The sequence below is a fragment of the Malurus melanocephalus genome, unplaced genomic scaffold (genome assembly GCF_030028575.1).
Source record: "Malurus melanocephalus ecotype Western Australia unplaced genomic scaffold, MMel_1.1 scaffold_485, whole genome shotgun sequence".
In the NCBI taxonomy this organism is placed as follows: Eukaryota; Metazoa; Chordata; class Aves; order Passeriformes; family Maluridae; genus Malurus; species Malurus melanocephalus.
The window spans coordinates 220,347-235,664 of NW_026623717.1; the positions used below are offsets into that span (position 1 = coordinate 220,347).

Genomic DNA, 15,318 nt, shown 5'->3' on the forward strand with positions numbered 1-15,318 from the left:
GGGAAGGGAAGGGAAGGGAAGGGAAGGGAAGGGAAGGGAAGGGAAGGGAAGGGAAGGGAAGGGAAGGGAAGACCAAGCAGCAGCTTCAGGCTGTTCTCAGACCCATAGGGCTGCAGGATGTGGGAACAGTGAAGAGCAGCTCTACTGCTGATGCCCCAGAGTGGAGCTGCGGGGTCAGCCCTGGAGTGGGGCTGCTTTCCAGGGACAGCRGGGTGGCCATGGGGAGCTGTCCCAGCCCACGGTGCTGCTGGGGAGGGGGTTACACGGGCTTGGCTTTGGAGATGGGCTGGGGGCAAAGCAGGGGATGAAGAGGGGGTTTTCTCTCCCAGCTCCTGGGCTGCAGGAGGAAGCTGGTTTGGCCATCAGGGCATTGCCTTGGTGGTGGCACCACAAGCAGGAACCTCACCAGAAGGACTCCCAGGAGCCTTCTTATCCAGCAAGAGAAGTGTGGACGCAGCTGAGGATCCCCAGTTTTTCCAGCCCTGCCATCTCCTGTGTCCTCAAGCGCCAGGTGAGGGGTTTGAGGGTGGGCTCGTGGCTTTGAGGGTTTGAAATGAGGGRCTTGTGATCATCAGCTGATCTCAGCCTTTCAATGCCCTTGGGCAATGCCATGGGAATTTTGCCCTGCTGTGAGCTTCTGCCACTCCTGCTCGCTTCTCTCTTCTTCTTCTTGATTTTATACGTCAAACTTCCTTGAAAATGGAGGAAATGAAACTACAGGGCTTTTYTGTGAGTGACGTGGGAGAGGTCAGCCTCCTTTCAGAGAAGAAATGAAATTTAGGAGGAAGGCAAGAAAATGATCTCCCTGGTCATTTGTGCTGGTTTCAGGAGTTTGGGGGTTACATGGTCTGGCAGAGAGAGGGGACCCCAGCTGGGATGTGCCTTGGGGGGTCCTGGTGTGCTGCACACAGTTCCTCTCCTGATTCTGCAGAATTGGTGCCATGGAACACATGGCATGTGGAGAATGGACCTGCTGATCCCACACAGGGTTGGAACCTTTCTCCATAGCTTTGAATGCTTTCCCAGCAAAGCCGATCTGGGCAAACTTGTCCTGCTCAGAGGCTGGATTTGCTGGGGTGTGTGAGGACCCTGGGAAAGGGGAGATGTGGGGTAAGGGGAGATATGGGGTGAGGCAGAAGGGGACCTCCCTGCTCATATTGCCTTGGAAATGTGGATCTTTKTTTCCTGGCAGCCTCAGGAAAAGCCATTTCTGCTGCCTTTCACACAGGGACCAGCATCAGGTTTGCTGAAATCCCCAGCAAACCCAGGAGACCCAAAGGTCTGGGGGCAGGGGTATACTGGCATCCCAAATCTCACTCAGACAATGCAAGGGACAGGTGCTGGCGTCCCGAAAAAAAAAGCTGTCGGGGACTCAACACCCGGACACATCCAGCCTTGGCTTGGGATGCAGCAGGAAACAGCAGCACCTTCTTTCTTCCCCTGTGGGACACACATCCCTTGGCTGGGCAGTGGAGACCAGAGGGGTCTGGAGGGACACAGTGGGAACGAGTGCCACACAGGGGTGACATTTCTCCACCCCACAGCRTCGGTGGCATGGCTGTGGTGGTGGCATGGCCGTGCAGGGCACAACCACCCCCAGCCAGCACCTCTGTGGCCCAAAACCCGAGCAGGGGCTCTGCCGATGGAGCTGTGCAGAGCAGTCCCCGGTTCCCCCCGTGCTCTTTGCCACCAGCCCGTGCCCCGTGGTTCCTCCTTGTCAGAGCCGTGTGTGAGTGCTGAGATCAGGACTGGGCCGCGCTCGCTGCCTCCATGTGACTGCAGCTTCCGTTGGCCCCTTCCGCAAAGGCTATATCGGTGCTGGGGGACAGGGCGGGTGGCACACGGACCCGGGGGTGGCACACGGACCCGGGGGTGGCACACAGACCCCGTGGGTGGCACACAGACCCCGTGGGTGGCACACAGACTCGCGGGGTCACCCCTACACCCGGCCCCAGGAGTCCCCCAGGGTCGCAGGATGGACCGCGCGCCGTCCCACGCAGTGAGTGACCAATGCCTCTGAGGGGAAAGCTCAGTGGGGGTTTTGGGGAGCCCCTGTGCCAATCTGAGGGTCTGTGGTGGCCACACGTGGTGAATGCCCACGCTGGAAGAGCTGTGGGTGCTGGGGCTGGTGTGAAGCGTCCCTTGGATGTGGGCTCTGGGTTTCCTGCCAGGGCTGCTCTCCTGGCTGGGCAGCTCCTGCCACAGCGGCTCCAGGGAGCACCGGGAGGGAGCATGGAGGTGCCTCTGGTGCTGGAAGAAGCCAAGGAAGGAGTGGAGGAAAGGGTGAGTTTGAGTTTCTGCACAGGGATTCAGGAGCCAGAGCCAAACCCAATGTTCTTTTGGTACAGTGAGGACACAGCATGGCCATTGTGCCTGGCTGTGAGGAGCTGCTGGAGACCCAGGGCTGGACAGGGCAGAAGGTGCTGGGTGCCAGCTGCAGTCTGGGGAAGGGGGGCTTCCTCTCCATCCCCCCAGAGTAAGGAAGACACCAGCTCAACCCTTCCAAGGAAGGGGACAGCCTGGGACATGCCCTGCTCCCTCTGTGCTGTGAGGCTCTGCCTACCTGGGCTGCCCAAAATAACCCCGTTTCTCCTCCACACAGAGGCAGCTGTGAAAGTGCTGCGTGCCCGACGCTCGCTGAGCCCTCGCTGCTCATTTGCCTGAGTTTCAGCTTCTCCCCAGATGCAAATGCCGTCAGCTCCGCTCCCACCAGGTCAGGAACAGGACAGCTCCTGCTGGAGAGCCCCCTCTTCCCTGGGAGTGCCCCAGCAGGGACGGGCACTGGGGGGAATTGGTGAGGGCTGGGTTGGTGTCCCCTGGGGGAGGGTTTGGTGCCAAGGAGGGGACAGGAGCCCTGCTGGGGGGACACCCTGCTTGAGGGATGCAGCTCAGTGGCCTTCACGAGCAGCTGTGCAGCACCACAGTGCCTTCCCCACGTGCACAGCCCTGGCTGGGGCTGAGCTGCCACCCCCGTCCCTGCTCTTCCCCGCCCTTCAGGCTCAAACTGGGGGAGCCCCACGAGTGGGGCTGGGGTGGGTGGGCTCTTTGCCCCTTCTCCATGGACAGCTSGTGGTGGCCCAGGTCACCTGGGCCTTTTGGGGTGAGTGGTTTGCAGCTTCTGACCTCCTCACCCGTGTGTCCCTCTCCACAGGAGTGCCGCCACTGAGATGGAGGCCCCGCTCCCTGGTCTCTCCCTGCTTCTGCTCCTCCTGGCAGCGGGATGGGGAGGCAGGATGGATGCAGCCTGGGCACCATCTCCTGGGGGCTGTGAGCTGGTAAGTCCTCTCCTGTGAACCCTCACCCTTCTGAGTGCTTGGTCCTGCATGGCAGAGCCCAGGCATACCCACACCTTCTCCACTGCCGAGGGGTTGACTGGTGTGCCAAGGCTACAACCAAACAGCCACCTCCTCCATCCTCACTCTGCTCCCCAGATTTTTCCCTCTTCACCTCCTGCCTCCCAGGGTGGTGTGACATATCCTCTTCCTTCAGGTGCAGAGCTTCATGGACTGCACTGGGAGACAGCTGAGCTCCGTCCCAGGGAACCTTCGGGGCGACACCGAGGAGCTGCTGCTCGATGACAACACTATCCGGGCCCTGGGCAATGCCTCTCTGCTCCTGTACCCCCGGCTCTGGCACCTCAGTGTGGCCAGAAATGGGCTGGAGCTCATCGAGCCCGGGGCCTTCCTCAGCAGCCCCGGCCTGCAGGTGCTCTCCCTGACAGACAACCTGCTCTTCACCAAGTACTCGCTGACAGCAGCTGCTCTTTCTGCCCTGCCAGCCCTGAGGACGCTGGATCTGGCTGGAAACCAGCTCACCGAGGACATGGTGTCTGTTTTAGTCTCCAACCTCTCTTCATTGGAGTCGCTGTCGGTGGCCAGGAACATCATCATGAGGTTGGACTCATATACCTTCACCAACCTGACACAGCTGCTGGAGCTGAACCTGGAGAAGAACTACATCTTTGAGATTGACCTAGCTTTTGAAGGGCTGCAGAGGCTGCAGAGGCTCAACMTAGCTTACAACTACCTCCCGTGTCTGGTGGGGTTCGACCTGACCCAGCTCAGGGTGCTCAACGCCAGCAACAACATCATCGAGTGGTTCCTGACCCTGGAAAGCGATGACCCCTTTGAACTGGAGGTGCTGGACCTGTCCCACAACCGCCTCCTGTTCTTCCCCGTGCTGCCCAGGTACAGCAAGCTGCACTCCCTGCTGCTGCAGGACAACAGGATGAGCTTCTACCAGCGCCTCCCCAATGGCACCTCCCTGGCCAACGTCACCGTGCAGTTCCTGATCATCCAAGGCAACACCACCAACATCACCACGGTCCGGCTCTGGGAYGACCTCTGCTACAGCAACCTCTCCTCCCTGCGCCTCCTGGACATGAGCCAGAACCAGGTCTGGGGCCTGCCGGAGGATTTCCTGGCCCAGATGCCCTCCCTGACCCAGCTGAAGCTCAACCAGAACTGCCTCGAAGTGTTTGAGCTGTCRGAGGAGGACTCCTTGGGCATGCTGACGGAGCTGGACCTCAGCCAGAACGAGCTGGTGGAGCTGGGGGTGAAGGGAGGTGTCGGGGACTTCCTGCCCAGCCTGCAGCTCTTCAACCTCAGCACCAACAGGCTGCGGGCGCTTCCTCCCGGGATTTTCACCCRCACCAGGAACATCACTACCGTGGACCTCAGTCGCAACCGGGTTGACCTCTGTCCCCAGCCAGGTGAGGCTGAGCACCTCTCCTGTGTGGACATCAGGGGTGTGGGGACCTTGACCCATCTCTCCTTGGCYGGCTGTGGTCTGCAGGGGCTGGGTGGCCGCCCCTTCCAGGGGACATCGCTGATGCATCTGGACCTCTCCGACAACCGCCAGGCACTGTCTGGGGACCTGGCGTGGCTGCAGGACCTCGTCCTGACCCTGCAGGTGCTGTCTCTGAGGAACACCAGCCTCTCCTCTGCCACCATGGACTTCTCTGCCCTGAGCAGCCTCGTGCGCTTGGACCTTTCCAGGAACTCCTTGGCCGCGTTCCCCGCCTCGCTGGGCGCGCTGAGGCTGCGCAGCCTGGACCTGCGGGACAACTGCCTCCGGGCGCTGCCGCCGGACGTGGCGCGGGCGCCGCTGGGGACCAGCCTGCGGGAGCTCTACCTCAGCCGAAACCCCTACAACTGCTGCACGCTGGGCTGGTGGGACGCCCTGCAGCAGGCTGAGGGGCTGCGTGTCCCCGACGGGCGGGAGGTGACCTGCAGCCATGGCTCCCACACGCTGAGCCCCAGCGCGCTGCCTGAGTCTGTCCTGCAGAGCTGTCGCTGGCAGACGGCCGACCTGGCGCTGCTCTACCTGGTGCTGGCTCTGCCCACCTGCCTGACGCTCCTGGTGGCCTTCGTGGTYGTCTTCCTCATGCTCAAGGAGAAGCTGCTGAAAATGGTGAAAACTCGGTGTGGGGTGTCCAGCCCTTACTGATGGCTGAGGAGGAGGAAGGGCTCAGGAATGGTCAATAGGAGAGGGTGGTCAGGATTACAGGTGACCTCCGAGGTGGTCAAGATGGAAACCTGATGGAGGTGCTRGGAGAGCTGCCATTCCTGCCCTAGTGCTACCCAAAGCATGAAGGGCTGTGTCTGGTGATGGAGCACTGGGGATCCTCAAGGAACATGTCTTCAGCAGAAACCTTCAGCTGGTGTTAGCAAGAGCTGAGTGGACACGACATCGAACAGCCACTTGGCTGAAAGGACAGGCTGCCCAGGAAATCTGTGGATACCCCATCCCTGGATGCRTTCAAGGCCCGGMTGGAYRAGGCTTGGAGCAATCTGGTCTAGAGGAAAGTGTYCCTGCCCATGGCARGGGTTGTAACCAGATGGGTTTTTAAGGTTTCTTCCAACCCAGACCATTCTGGGAATCTGACCGTTTTCTCCAGTGCTGTTTTTTCCCCCCTTCAGGCAGTTCCTTTTATTTATTCCCACCTGTAGCAAACTCAAAATGTCCTCCATATCTGCAGCCAGCTTCCACAAAGTGCCCCAGGCTGGAGCAAACATCACCTGGGCATTGTGGAGAAGGGTCTCTGCAGCCACAGCTTTCCACACTGCTCTTGCTGGCACTGCCAAACTCGCAGGCAGTGCCGGGTGAGCACTGTGTATGTGTGCTGATAAGATAGGTGYTGTCAGCAAGGCTCAAAGACACATTTTGGGGTGTTGCTTCTTCACTAAGTCACAGTCTGGGTTAGAAAAGTCCACAAAAAACAGCCCAACTTGCAACAGYGTGAAATAATGATTGAAAAGCAGGAGAGTAAATTATATCCCCTGGCGATACTTTATCATGAATTAATTTTTCTCCAGTGACTGTTGGATTAAACACACAAAGGAAACAAGAGAAATCCTTCCTCCTTGTTGTGCAAGCCCCGCTCCAGCGGTGCAGGGGGTTTCCATGACCCAGCTCTGGGCACAGCATGCCCCAGCTCTCCCAGAGCGCTACCTGGGGAAGTGCTGTTCTGTTCCTCGGGGGTCACTGAGGGGGAAAAGGAGAAGTGAGGGTGGTTTGTGCTAACTYGGAAGCCCTGCTGAGAACTGGAGCAGCTTTATTCCTGTGGAACCATCAGGATTTTTCCAGTGAAACATGTTTATGGGAATAGGGTGCAGGGAAGTGCACAGCCGTGTTGGAATGGGAATGTTGGGCTTGTCCTTGCCTGGGTGTGGGCAGGCTCAGTCGGTGATGTGGGGTGTGCTGGGGGCTCAAGCCCAGTGGAGTTGTCCTGGGAGGTGATGGAGGGAGATTCCTGAGGTTGGCATGGGGCCAGGAGGATGCTGGGGATCATGCAGGCAGAGGCAAGGCTGGCAGCACATCAAACCCCTCCCAGACAAGGGTGTGGGATGGGGACTGGGGTYGTGGGGGAGCCTTGTGTGGCTGTGYAAGGCTGGAAAATGGTGTGGGTCAGACCCTGCTAGACCAGCTTGGAGTTCCACTGGAGCCGAGTGCAGTAAAGGCTATGGAAACTGAGCTGTCAGATCTGGCTCAGAAATGGCCGCTTTCTGCCCCAATTTTAGACTGAAATAGCCAAAACCAAACTGAGCCCCAACTGGGGAATCCCTCAGCCTCTTTCAGCCCTTCTGCCCGTAAGCTGCACCCTGGGGGACAGCAGTGACCTATAAATACACCCCTGCACTGTCCCCCAGATGCGTTCTGGTGTCTCCCCGCTGTCAGGGAGAGTGGGTGCCCCTGGAGCTCCCCTCCCCTCTCCCTGGGGCTGGGGCTGGGCTCGGAGCAGGGATGTGTCCCCTCCCCACCACCAGCCAAAGCTGCTGCTCCATCCAGCATGGGGGGCAGGGTGCAGCTGTGGGAGAATACACAGGGAAAATCCTGGCCACCTTGCACTACTCAAGACATGGATGAAAGTGGGTGCTTTTAATTGTATAGAGCTGATGGGGATACTCAACATTCTCTCATCACAGTGCATRGAAAGCCAAGGCTCACCTGGAGCTGTGATGTGAACAAGATRTCAGGGCAACAAAAGGAGATTACAYTTTCAGAGCAGTGGATGTCCTTATAAAGCTGSTCTCACCATCTTGGCAAGGCCATGGTGATCTGGGAAGGGCCTCGGTGRTTAGAGAAACCAAGGTCCCACCCAGTTTGAGTAACAGCCAAAAGGATACCCCAGGGAGCTTCAGGGCAGTCACCTTCATGTTGGGAAAACCATGAAGATMATTTTCATTGTTTGGAGCACATTTATAGAAAAAGAGGCTGGCTGRAAGGAGTCAGCATGGACTGCTGAGGGTGAGTCCCACCTGCCCAACCTGCTTTCCTCAGGATGGAATGGATAGATCATGTAGTTAGAATCTTCCCAAACGGATGGATGGGCAGCCAGGCAGGTGAGGATCAGKGGGAATGAAGTGCAGAGGGCTGTAATCAGTAGGATGTGCTCTATGAGGAGGCTGCTGAGGGGGCTGTTTTGGGATCTGYCCCATTTCATGTCTTTATGTGTGATCTAAAGGTGGCTGTGAAGCGCCTTCCTGTCGGTTCACAGAGGATCCCAAACTGGGAGGACCAGTGGGGTTCTCTGCTGAAGGAATGGGGTGGGCTGGAGGAATGGACTGGTGAGATACTCAGGATCCAGGCACTCGTTTGGCCTCAGGCAGCCCTCACTGGTGAGGAGGCCATGCCCGGAGCTGGACACAGGCCACGTCCTCTGAGCCCAGCTGGGAGGAAGCTGGGGCAGGTTGGGAGTGGAGGAGAGGTCTCCACAGCCCCCCTCCCTCCCAAGTGGGAGATCTTTCTGTRCTGTTATGTTGCAATTGTTGAGACAAGGCCTGTGCCAGACCCCTGCACACCCTTTCCGGTCCTAGGAGCGCTGAGTCAGCCTTTAGATTTTTTTTAATTTTGGCAAGTGAGGCATCAGCTTCCATTTCTCTCCTAACTGAAGACCCCCTTGGCCAAGATGAGYTCCCTTGTCCTGTCTAGTGATGGCAAAGCATTGTGGTTTAACTGACACTTGTTCYATGTTTCTCACAGCTCTGAAAGTTTTGGGGGTAGAAGGACAGCTCCTCCAGCTGCTCTCCAGTCACTCCTCTTAGTTATCTCAGGCAGCAGTTTGCTGATGCCCCTCAATTTGGGATGAAGACCCAAATTTCACCCACAGCCCTCACAGCTGCYTGGGTTCAGAAAGCCAAAACCCAGGAAGCTTTTGGAGCTGTAAAATTTCCCAAAGAATCCTAATCTTAGTCCTCCAGTTCTTACACGAGAGTAGGACAGATCTAGCACAGACCAGCTGAGGCAGACAGAAGGATTAAAACCTTCAGTGGGATGAATAAAGGTTTTGTTTTACTCTAGAACCACCCCCAGTCTTTGACCTTCCACCATTCCGTTCTTTTTGGATTCTTTAACCTCATTTTCCCAGAACTGAGAACTTATGAGGAAGCATCATCCAGCAGTGTAAGGAACCAACCATCCCATTGCAGCAATTTGARATCATCATGTTTTCAAAAGTACTTTCAAGACGAATTAATTTTCAAGATATTCCTTTTCTTAAATGTAAGGATTTGTTTTTATGTAAGCTAAAGCTGGAGATTTAAGCARCGCTAGGGAAATGTGAGAGTAACATCCTCAATGCAGAGTTGATTTATCCAGAATGACTGATACATATTTAACTTCCCAGCAGTCAATAATAATCACCCTGTTTGTACAGTACAGCTTTAACAGTGTCTTCAGGACATGAATACTTAATGCTTCATTTTCAGCCAAAGCTGACTGAAATGTAAAAAAAAGAAAGATTAAATAATTCAAAATTCTTTTATGTAGCAAAAGACTAAAACCACCCAACAATTTCAGCTGCCCAGTTTCCATTTAATCAAGTCTGGCTTCTTCAACTCAAATGAAACTTAAAGCTTCAACTTAAGCTCACTTAAGCCTGGGATTGCTGTGACCCCTCAGGTTCTGCTGAGCCAATGTGATTCAATTCTGTGGGGCAGAAYGTGCACGATGGCATTGTTCTCTCTGCTGGGATGCTGAGATTTCTCTCTGGACTGCCCATCCAGGACATCTTTGTCTGGAATCAGATTTCTTCATCTGACTCCAAGTCCCAGCCACAGGACTCCAGCTGCTCATCCTGTGGGAACTCCACCTCAATGTTGTAAATGAAGTCGGGGTCATCCTTCTTCTTCCTGTTCTTTTCGAAGAGCTCATCCATGATGCTCTTCCTTTTAGCTAGTTCCTTGTCATCCAGTTTGTTCATATCCTCCTCTGGGTCAATGGTCTCTTCCTGCCGAAACTTTTCCAAGCTCTCAGCCAGGCTCTGTCCTTCCAAGTGACCTCTCAGCAAACTGTAGAGCTTCTGGAGCTGACGCAGAGRGACCCCTTCCAGGTAGGCCTTGTGCCGAGGGTTGTTCTTCAGCTGCTCAGCAGCCCTGCTGCAGTCTGGGGAGAGCCAACATGAGCAYCTGCAGCTGCAACAAACCTCTTTCCCCAGACACATCTTCTCTCAAACCCTCCCAAGGGCTCTCCCCAAATGCTCCAGGCTCAGAGAGCCACTGCTTAGGTTGAGATGTGGCCTTGGGCTCCTTGGGAAGGCAACATTACCCCAAAACAGCCCCTCCCTGCATGCTGCTAAGAGGATACTCAGTGGTTACTAACAATGCTGTTACAGTGCAGTGAGCTCCTCTCCACGTGCCTGGAGGGGACCAGACAGGAACGAATGCACCTCACCTGAGTACCTGGAGAAATTCCTGACAGGCATGATGCGCTGGCGAGTTTTATCCTGGCTGTTGTCTCTGTAGATGAGGATGATGGATGGGGGCTGGAAGCAGACCCCACACTTCTGTGCACTGAAAGTCATCRTGGCGTCATCAGAGTCCTCAGCAACAGCAGGGCTCCCTGGAAAACAGGGAAAAAGGAAAATAACTGTCAGAGCCTCTCACTGTTTTTGAGCAAAATCACAGAATTTAAAGTCCCAGAATGGACCTTACAGCACAGGGGAAATGAAATTATGAAATTAAGTTAAATTAGAGGAGACTTAAAAAATCTGAATCTGCTGCAGATCCTGTTTCCCAGATTAGTGGACAGCACTGAGTACATGTGTTACTTTTCATTTTGTTTTAAACATATGAGAATATGTCAAACGTGAAAGTGATCTCCAAGTGCCCTACAGACTGCCACAAGGCAAAATAACATATTTTACCCCCCAAAAAATCAAGGTATTTCTCCAAATCACCAAAAATCACATTAATGTTCTAAAGCCACTTTGAGGTGGAATTGGAAACTATTCTTCCTTTGTAAAAAATCTCATAGGAAAGAGTTTAAAATTGTAGTAATATCCTTAGTAGTGAAAATTTCCAAGGCCAGGTTGATGGGTTTGGAGAAATGTGGTGTAGTGGAAGGTGTCCCTGCCCATACCAGGGGGTGAACAAGAGGAGCTTTAAGGTCTCTCTAACCCAAACCATTCTGGGATTCTACAAAGATGAGAAATACAAACGTGAGCAGCGATTTGGATCTGCGGTGAAGAGGATCTGTCGGTAACCCGGGCTGAGCCCTCCACTGCTGGCGTGAGGCACAGCTTCCAGCGGTCCAGCAGCACAGCCGGGTGGGTTTTATGGCCGTTCCAGCGCCCGGTGCCCTTCAGAGCCGCTTTTCCGCCGCCCGAGCGGCCCGAGGGGCGCGGCCGAGGCCCGAAGCACAAAGGGCAGTGGGGCAGGGCGGAGTTGGTCCCTTCTGCTCTCCCGTAATCCCAGAATGGGCCAGGCTGGAAGGGACCACAGTGGCTCACCTGGTGCCACCTCCCTGCTCCAGCAGGGCATCCCAGAGCACAGGGCACAGGAGTGTGTCCGGACAGCTCTGGAATATCTCCAGGGAGGAGACTCCACACCCTTTCTGGTCTCTTTTCAGGGCTTGGTCATTGCCGTGGAAAATTCTGCCTCCTGTGCAGGGGGAGCTCGCTGGGCTCAGTCCCTGCCCATCCCTCGGGTGCCATCACTGGATCCCTCCACCCCGGAGCAGAGCCTGGGCCCTGCTTGGAGCCCTCCCTGCACACAGGGACACCCAGGGACACACACGGACACCCAGGGACACACAGGGACACTCAGGGACACCTAGGGACACCCAGGGACACTCAGGGACACCCAGGGTTGGGAACCCCTCTGGGCTGGGGGCCCCACTCGAGGCTCAACAGCCTCGGCTCCCTCAGCCTTTCCTGGGCAGGGAGACGCTCCAGGGCCCTTCCTCATGTCCGCTGGCCCCGCTCCATGAGTTCCATGTCCCTGYTGTACTCTCGCCCGTCCCCTCACCTCGGGATGCGCAAGACAGTGCCCCGTACTCCGCTTCCTCTTTTTCCTCCTCCTGCTCCTGCTGCTGCTCCTCCCGCGGGCCGGTCCCGCCTCYCACAGCGGTTGCCATGGCTACGGCGGCGCCGCCGGGACCCAGCGGCAAAGGCCCCCTCTGCCGAAGGCCCCCTTTGGGCTGCCCAGCGAGCGCCTGCGGGATGCGGTGCCGCGGAGCAGGGGGCGGACGGGCCCCGCGCGTTCAGGCGGCGCTGMGGGCAGCCCGCGCGGGCGGTGTGGAGCAGGGCGCCATGGCGGGCGGGCGGTGGCAGCCGGTGCGGCTCGGGGCCGGGCTGGGTGCGCTGCTCTGCGCCCTCCGTGAGTGTCCGCGGGGCAGCTGGCCAGGGAGGGATGGCGGGACCCTCCCCTCTGCTCTGSAGACAGGCTGGGAGAGCTGGGGTTGTTYCGCCTGGAGAAGAGAAGGCTCCAGGGAGTCCTTAGAGCCCAATCCTGTGCCTAAAGGGGCTCCAGGAGAGCTGGAGAGGGACTTTGGACAAGGGCCTGGAGTGACAGAACGAGGGAGAATTGCTTCCTACTGCCAGAGGATAGATGGGTTATTGTCAGGGAACTGTGAGAGTGCGGAGGCCCTGGCACAGGATGGCCAGAGAAGCTGTGGCTGCTCCTGGATCCCTGGAAGAGTTCAAGGACAGACCTGTAACACCCTGGTCTTGGGGAGGTGTCCTTGCCCATGGCAGAGGGTTGGAACAAGATGGGCTTTAAGGTCCCTTCCAGCCCAAATCCTGTGACTCTGAATTTGGGAAGTATGGCTCAGTATGAACCAAGAAACATCTTCTTTTCGATCACAGCCAAATACTGCTTCCCTTCTGCTGGGAGCAGTTTTGCCGATGAGGCGTCCGTGAGTTATAAAACTTCACTTGCTGAAGCTCTCTGTCCCTGTGATCATTGTGCTGTTACACTGTTGKCTCTGTGTCACCTTAGATGTGCAGGCGGCCTGTCGGGACACCACTGTCACACAGGAGCTCCTGAAAGAGGGGTTTCACAGGTGAGTCCTCACCCTCCCCTCCATCAGCATAGCATGCCACGTGATTTTCTGTGGGAGAAAGCTTCTTTTCATGTGTAGTTGTACCAACTCCCTGGGGCATGTATCCAGAATGTATTAACAGGATCAAGGGATTAACAAATTCTAGTGGAGGGAGAATAGGATGCCCCTTTCTAAAACTTTTGTGGAGGCCATTGGTAGTTCTGAGACRTTAACAAAGAAGTGAAACTTCCTTTTGGTCACGGTTGTGGAGTTTGGGGTGAAGGAGAGCATGGCTGGATGGGGAAGTGTGATCTGAATTAGTTGCGCACAGTGTGAGAGTTGCCTCTCATCTCATCTGGGAAATGTCTCCGGGGGGTCTTGTGCCGACTTTTGARGCGTGGGTATAAATGTTTTGCTTCTGTTCCTGTTTGAAGGGACCTGCTGGTGCAGGTAGAGCTCGGGGARGATGCAGGAGGATGTGCAGTGGCAGCTAGAACGCGTCTTCCACCGGGAATCTACGTGGATCCCTACGAGCTGGCGACGCTGCAGCTGCACAATCTAACAAAGGTAATGGCCCCAGTGCCAGGAGACGTGGCACTGGCTCAGATAAGGACTGGGGGAGTTGTGATATCTGGTCATTATCTGGCTTGTTGAACCAAGGGGATTAATTCCTGGAAGGAGGTGCCAAACAGTGTCACCTTCCCAGTGTCTCCTTGTAGCTCAGCTCGTGCAGCATCCCCTGGCCCTGTGCTGCTGATATTCTCACACACAGCTGATGCAGCAGGGAGCTGCTGCTCCTCTCTGAGCCCCAGGTGAGCAGCTGTGGTAAAAGGGTCTGGGGTGAGAAGGTGGAAGGGAAACCCCCAGAGAGGTGCTGGTGGGTTCTAAGTCACACCTTGTGCATTTTGACTGAGCAGCTTCCCAGCTTTTCATCCCAGCTTTCTGTCCTGCTTTACTATTTTTTGCTTCACATTTTGGGTAGAGAAATGTGCAAAGGCTGTGGCTTCGATCTCTTTAGGTGCTTAATTTGGCTGAAAAATGGATTCTAAGGCTTCAGAGGAGTAGCAAGGTGGAAAATGAAGATCTAACTAAAGTAGTGTTATTGCCCTTGGGATGACTGAGGTGCAGACCTGGCCTTGCTTGCACACACATCATTGAGCTGACACCTCGCAGGTTTGGCTGTAGGCACAGTGACACTGTAAGCTTTTCACATGTGGGAATCACTCACTGGAGGGGTCTTGGAAAGGTATTTTGGAACAGTTTAAGGCTGGAATTTCCGACTKGATCTTCCTGACCACAGAATCAAGMTCRGTGTTAGAAAACAGAATGGRTGAAATGTTTTTCCTTCCTTGTATTGATTCCAATCGCAGCCACGCCTGTATCTCTCCCTGCTTGCAGGCAGTGTTAACTCCTGATGTCGTTGATGTGGAGGCTCCTGAGTACTTGGCCAGGGATGTTGTTCTGCTGCTGTTCCTGGAGCCGGACGGGCGCTGCCCCCGCTGTTTCCGAGCTGCCGTGCCCGTGCACGCGCGGTACCACCGGCCGGCCGAGGGGACACGGGAAGCCTTGGTTGTTCTGGAGAGCCCAGAAGTGCTGCTCTGCTGCTGCCACGGTGAGATTCTCATTGATGTTCTTGGGCAATCCAGGGCTTGGAGTCTGTTCTGTGTGAGACAGAGCTCTCTGTAGTACATGAGGAGAAAGCATGGCCTTGATAAAGATCTCATTGTGTTCCTCACTCTGTGCTGCTGCCTGGCCAAAGGCAGGGGTTTGTCAGAGACTGCTCTGTGTTGTGCTGCTGCCATTGTACCCCTGTGCAGCTCTTCCTGCTGGAAGCCATGGCAGTTATCAYGACCCATGTTTGTCACTATCCCAGTAGGGCCTGGTTTGGCCAAGGCCCCTGCTCTGCATTTCCCTTGGCAGCTGGGGCTGTGCAGTGTGTATTTAATATCCACCGTCACCTATTTGGAGTAATCAGAGTGTTCAGATGCTTCCTAACGCTCTCCCTTTAAATGAAGGGGGACTGTAGGAAGCTGTGCCCAAAACTTGGAGTGGTCAGAGTCTCAGACTGATGAAAGTAGAACCTGATATGCACTGACAATGAATATCTTAAGTTAAGTGAATTATGAAATCCTATATTTTTGTTACAAATTTTCTGTCCCTTCACAAAATCACTCCTTCTAAGTCAAGTGCACTACTGATTTTCCACTCCTTTTTCTTCACTTGTGCATCAGTTGAGCAATTGAGTGTAGTTTGATTTTCTGGGTTAAGCATAGGGACAGACAAGACTACCTGGTCACTTAAAGGAGGGTGAAATCTTCCCGGTTTTCTGTCACATTTACTACTTATGAACAGGAAAATGTTTGTTATTAATGGGAAAGGATTTAAAGTATTGGAAGGGAGATCTTTTATGTGCTGACAGGAGGCCAAGAAGAGAAATGGAAGAATTAATTAYTTATTTTTGGCAAAATTCTAACTACATGGCTCAAGTTGAGGGATCTACCAGGAATTCTTTGTCCTGTCAAGGACAGAAGGGGCAAGATACCACACAGGTGAGAT

General features: G+C 55.2%; 3 protein-coding genes across 3 annotated transcripts; 2 read left to right on the top strand and 1 right to left on the bottom strand.

The window, feature by feature from the left end:
* The first annotated feature begins 1,812 nt into the window (after nucleotides 1–1,812).
* NRROS (negative regulator of reactive oxygen species) lies at nucleotides 1,813–5,770 on the top strand. Its single transcript, XM_057380994.1, has 4 exons — nucleotides 1,813–1,999; nucleotides 2,603–2,713; nucleotides 3,152–3,275; nucleotides 3,490–5,770. The coding sequence occupies exons 3-4, from the start codon at nucleotides 3,168–3,170 to the stop codon at nucleotides 5,446–5,448; spliced, it is 2,067 nt and encodes a 688-aa protein (XP_057236977.1). The 5' UTR covers nucleotides 1,813–1,999; nucleotides 2,603–2,713; nucleotides 3,152–3,167; the 3' UTR covers nucleotides 5,449–5,770.
* Nucleotides 5,771–9,371: 3,601 nt separating this feature from the next.
* On the bottom strand, nucleotides 9,372–11,869 carry CEP19 (centrosomal protein 19). The gene is made up of 3 exons (XM_057380983.1): nucleotides 11,748–11,869; nucleotides 10,174–10,341; nucleotides 9,372–9,885 (listed from the first exon to the last, which is right to left on the bottom strand). The coding sequence occupies exons 1-3, from the start codon at nucleotides 11,854–11,856 to the stop codon at nucleotides 9,524–9,526; spliced, it is 639 nt and encodes a 212-aa protein (XP_057236966.1). The 5' UTR covers nucleotides 11,857–11,869; the 3' UTR covers nucleotides 9,372–9,523.
* Nucleotides 11,870–12,018: 149 nt separating this feature from the next.
* Nucleotides 12,019–14,668, top strand: PIGX (phosphatidylinositol glycan anchor biosynthesis class X). The gene is made up of 4 exons (XM_057380979.1): nucleotides 12,019–12,098; nucleotides 12,720–12,783; nucleotides 13,197–13,329; nucleotides 14,161–14,668. The coding sequence occupies exons 1-4, from the start codon at nucleotides 12,032–12,034 to the stop codon at nucleotides 14,446–14,448; spliced, it is 552 nt and encodes a 183-aa protein (XP_057236962.1). The 5' UTR covers nucleotides 12,019–12,031; the 3' UTR covers nucleotides 14,449–14,668.
* The last annotated feature ends 650 nt before the right edge of the window (nucleotides 14,669–15,318 follow it).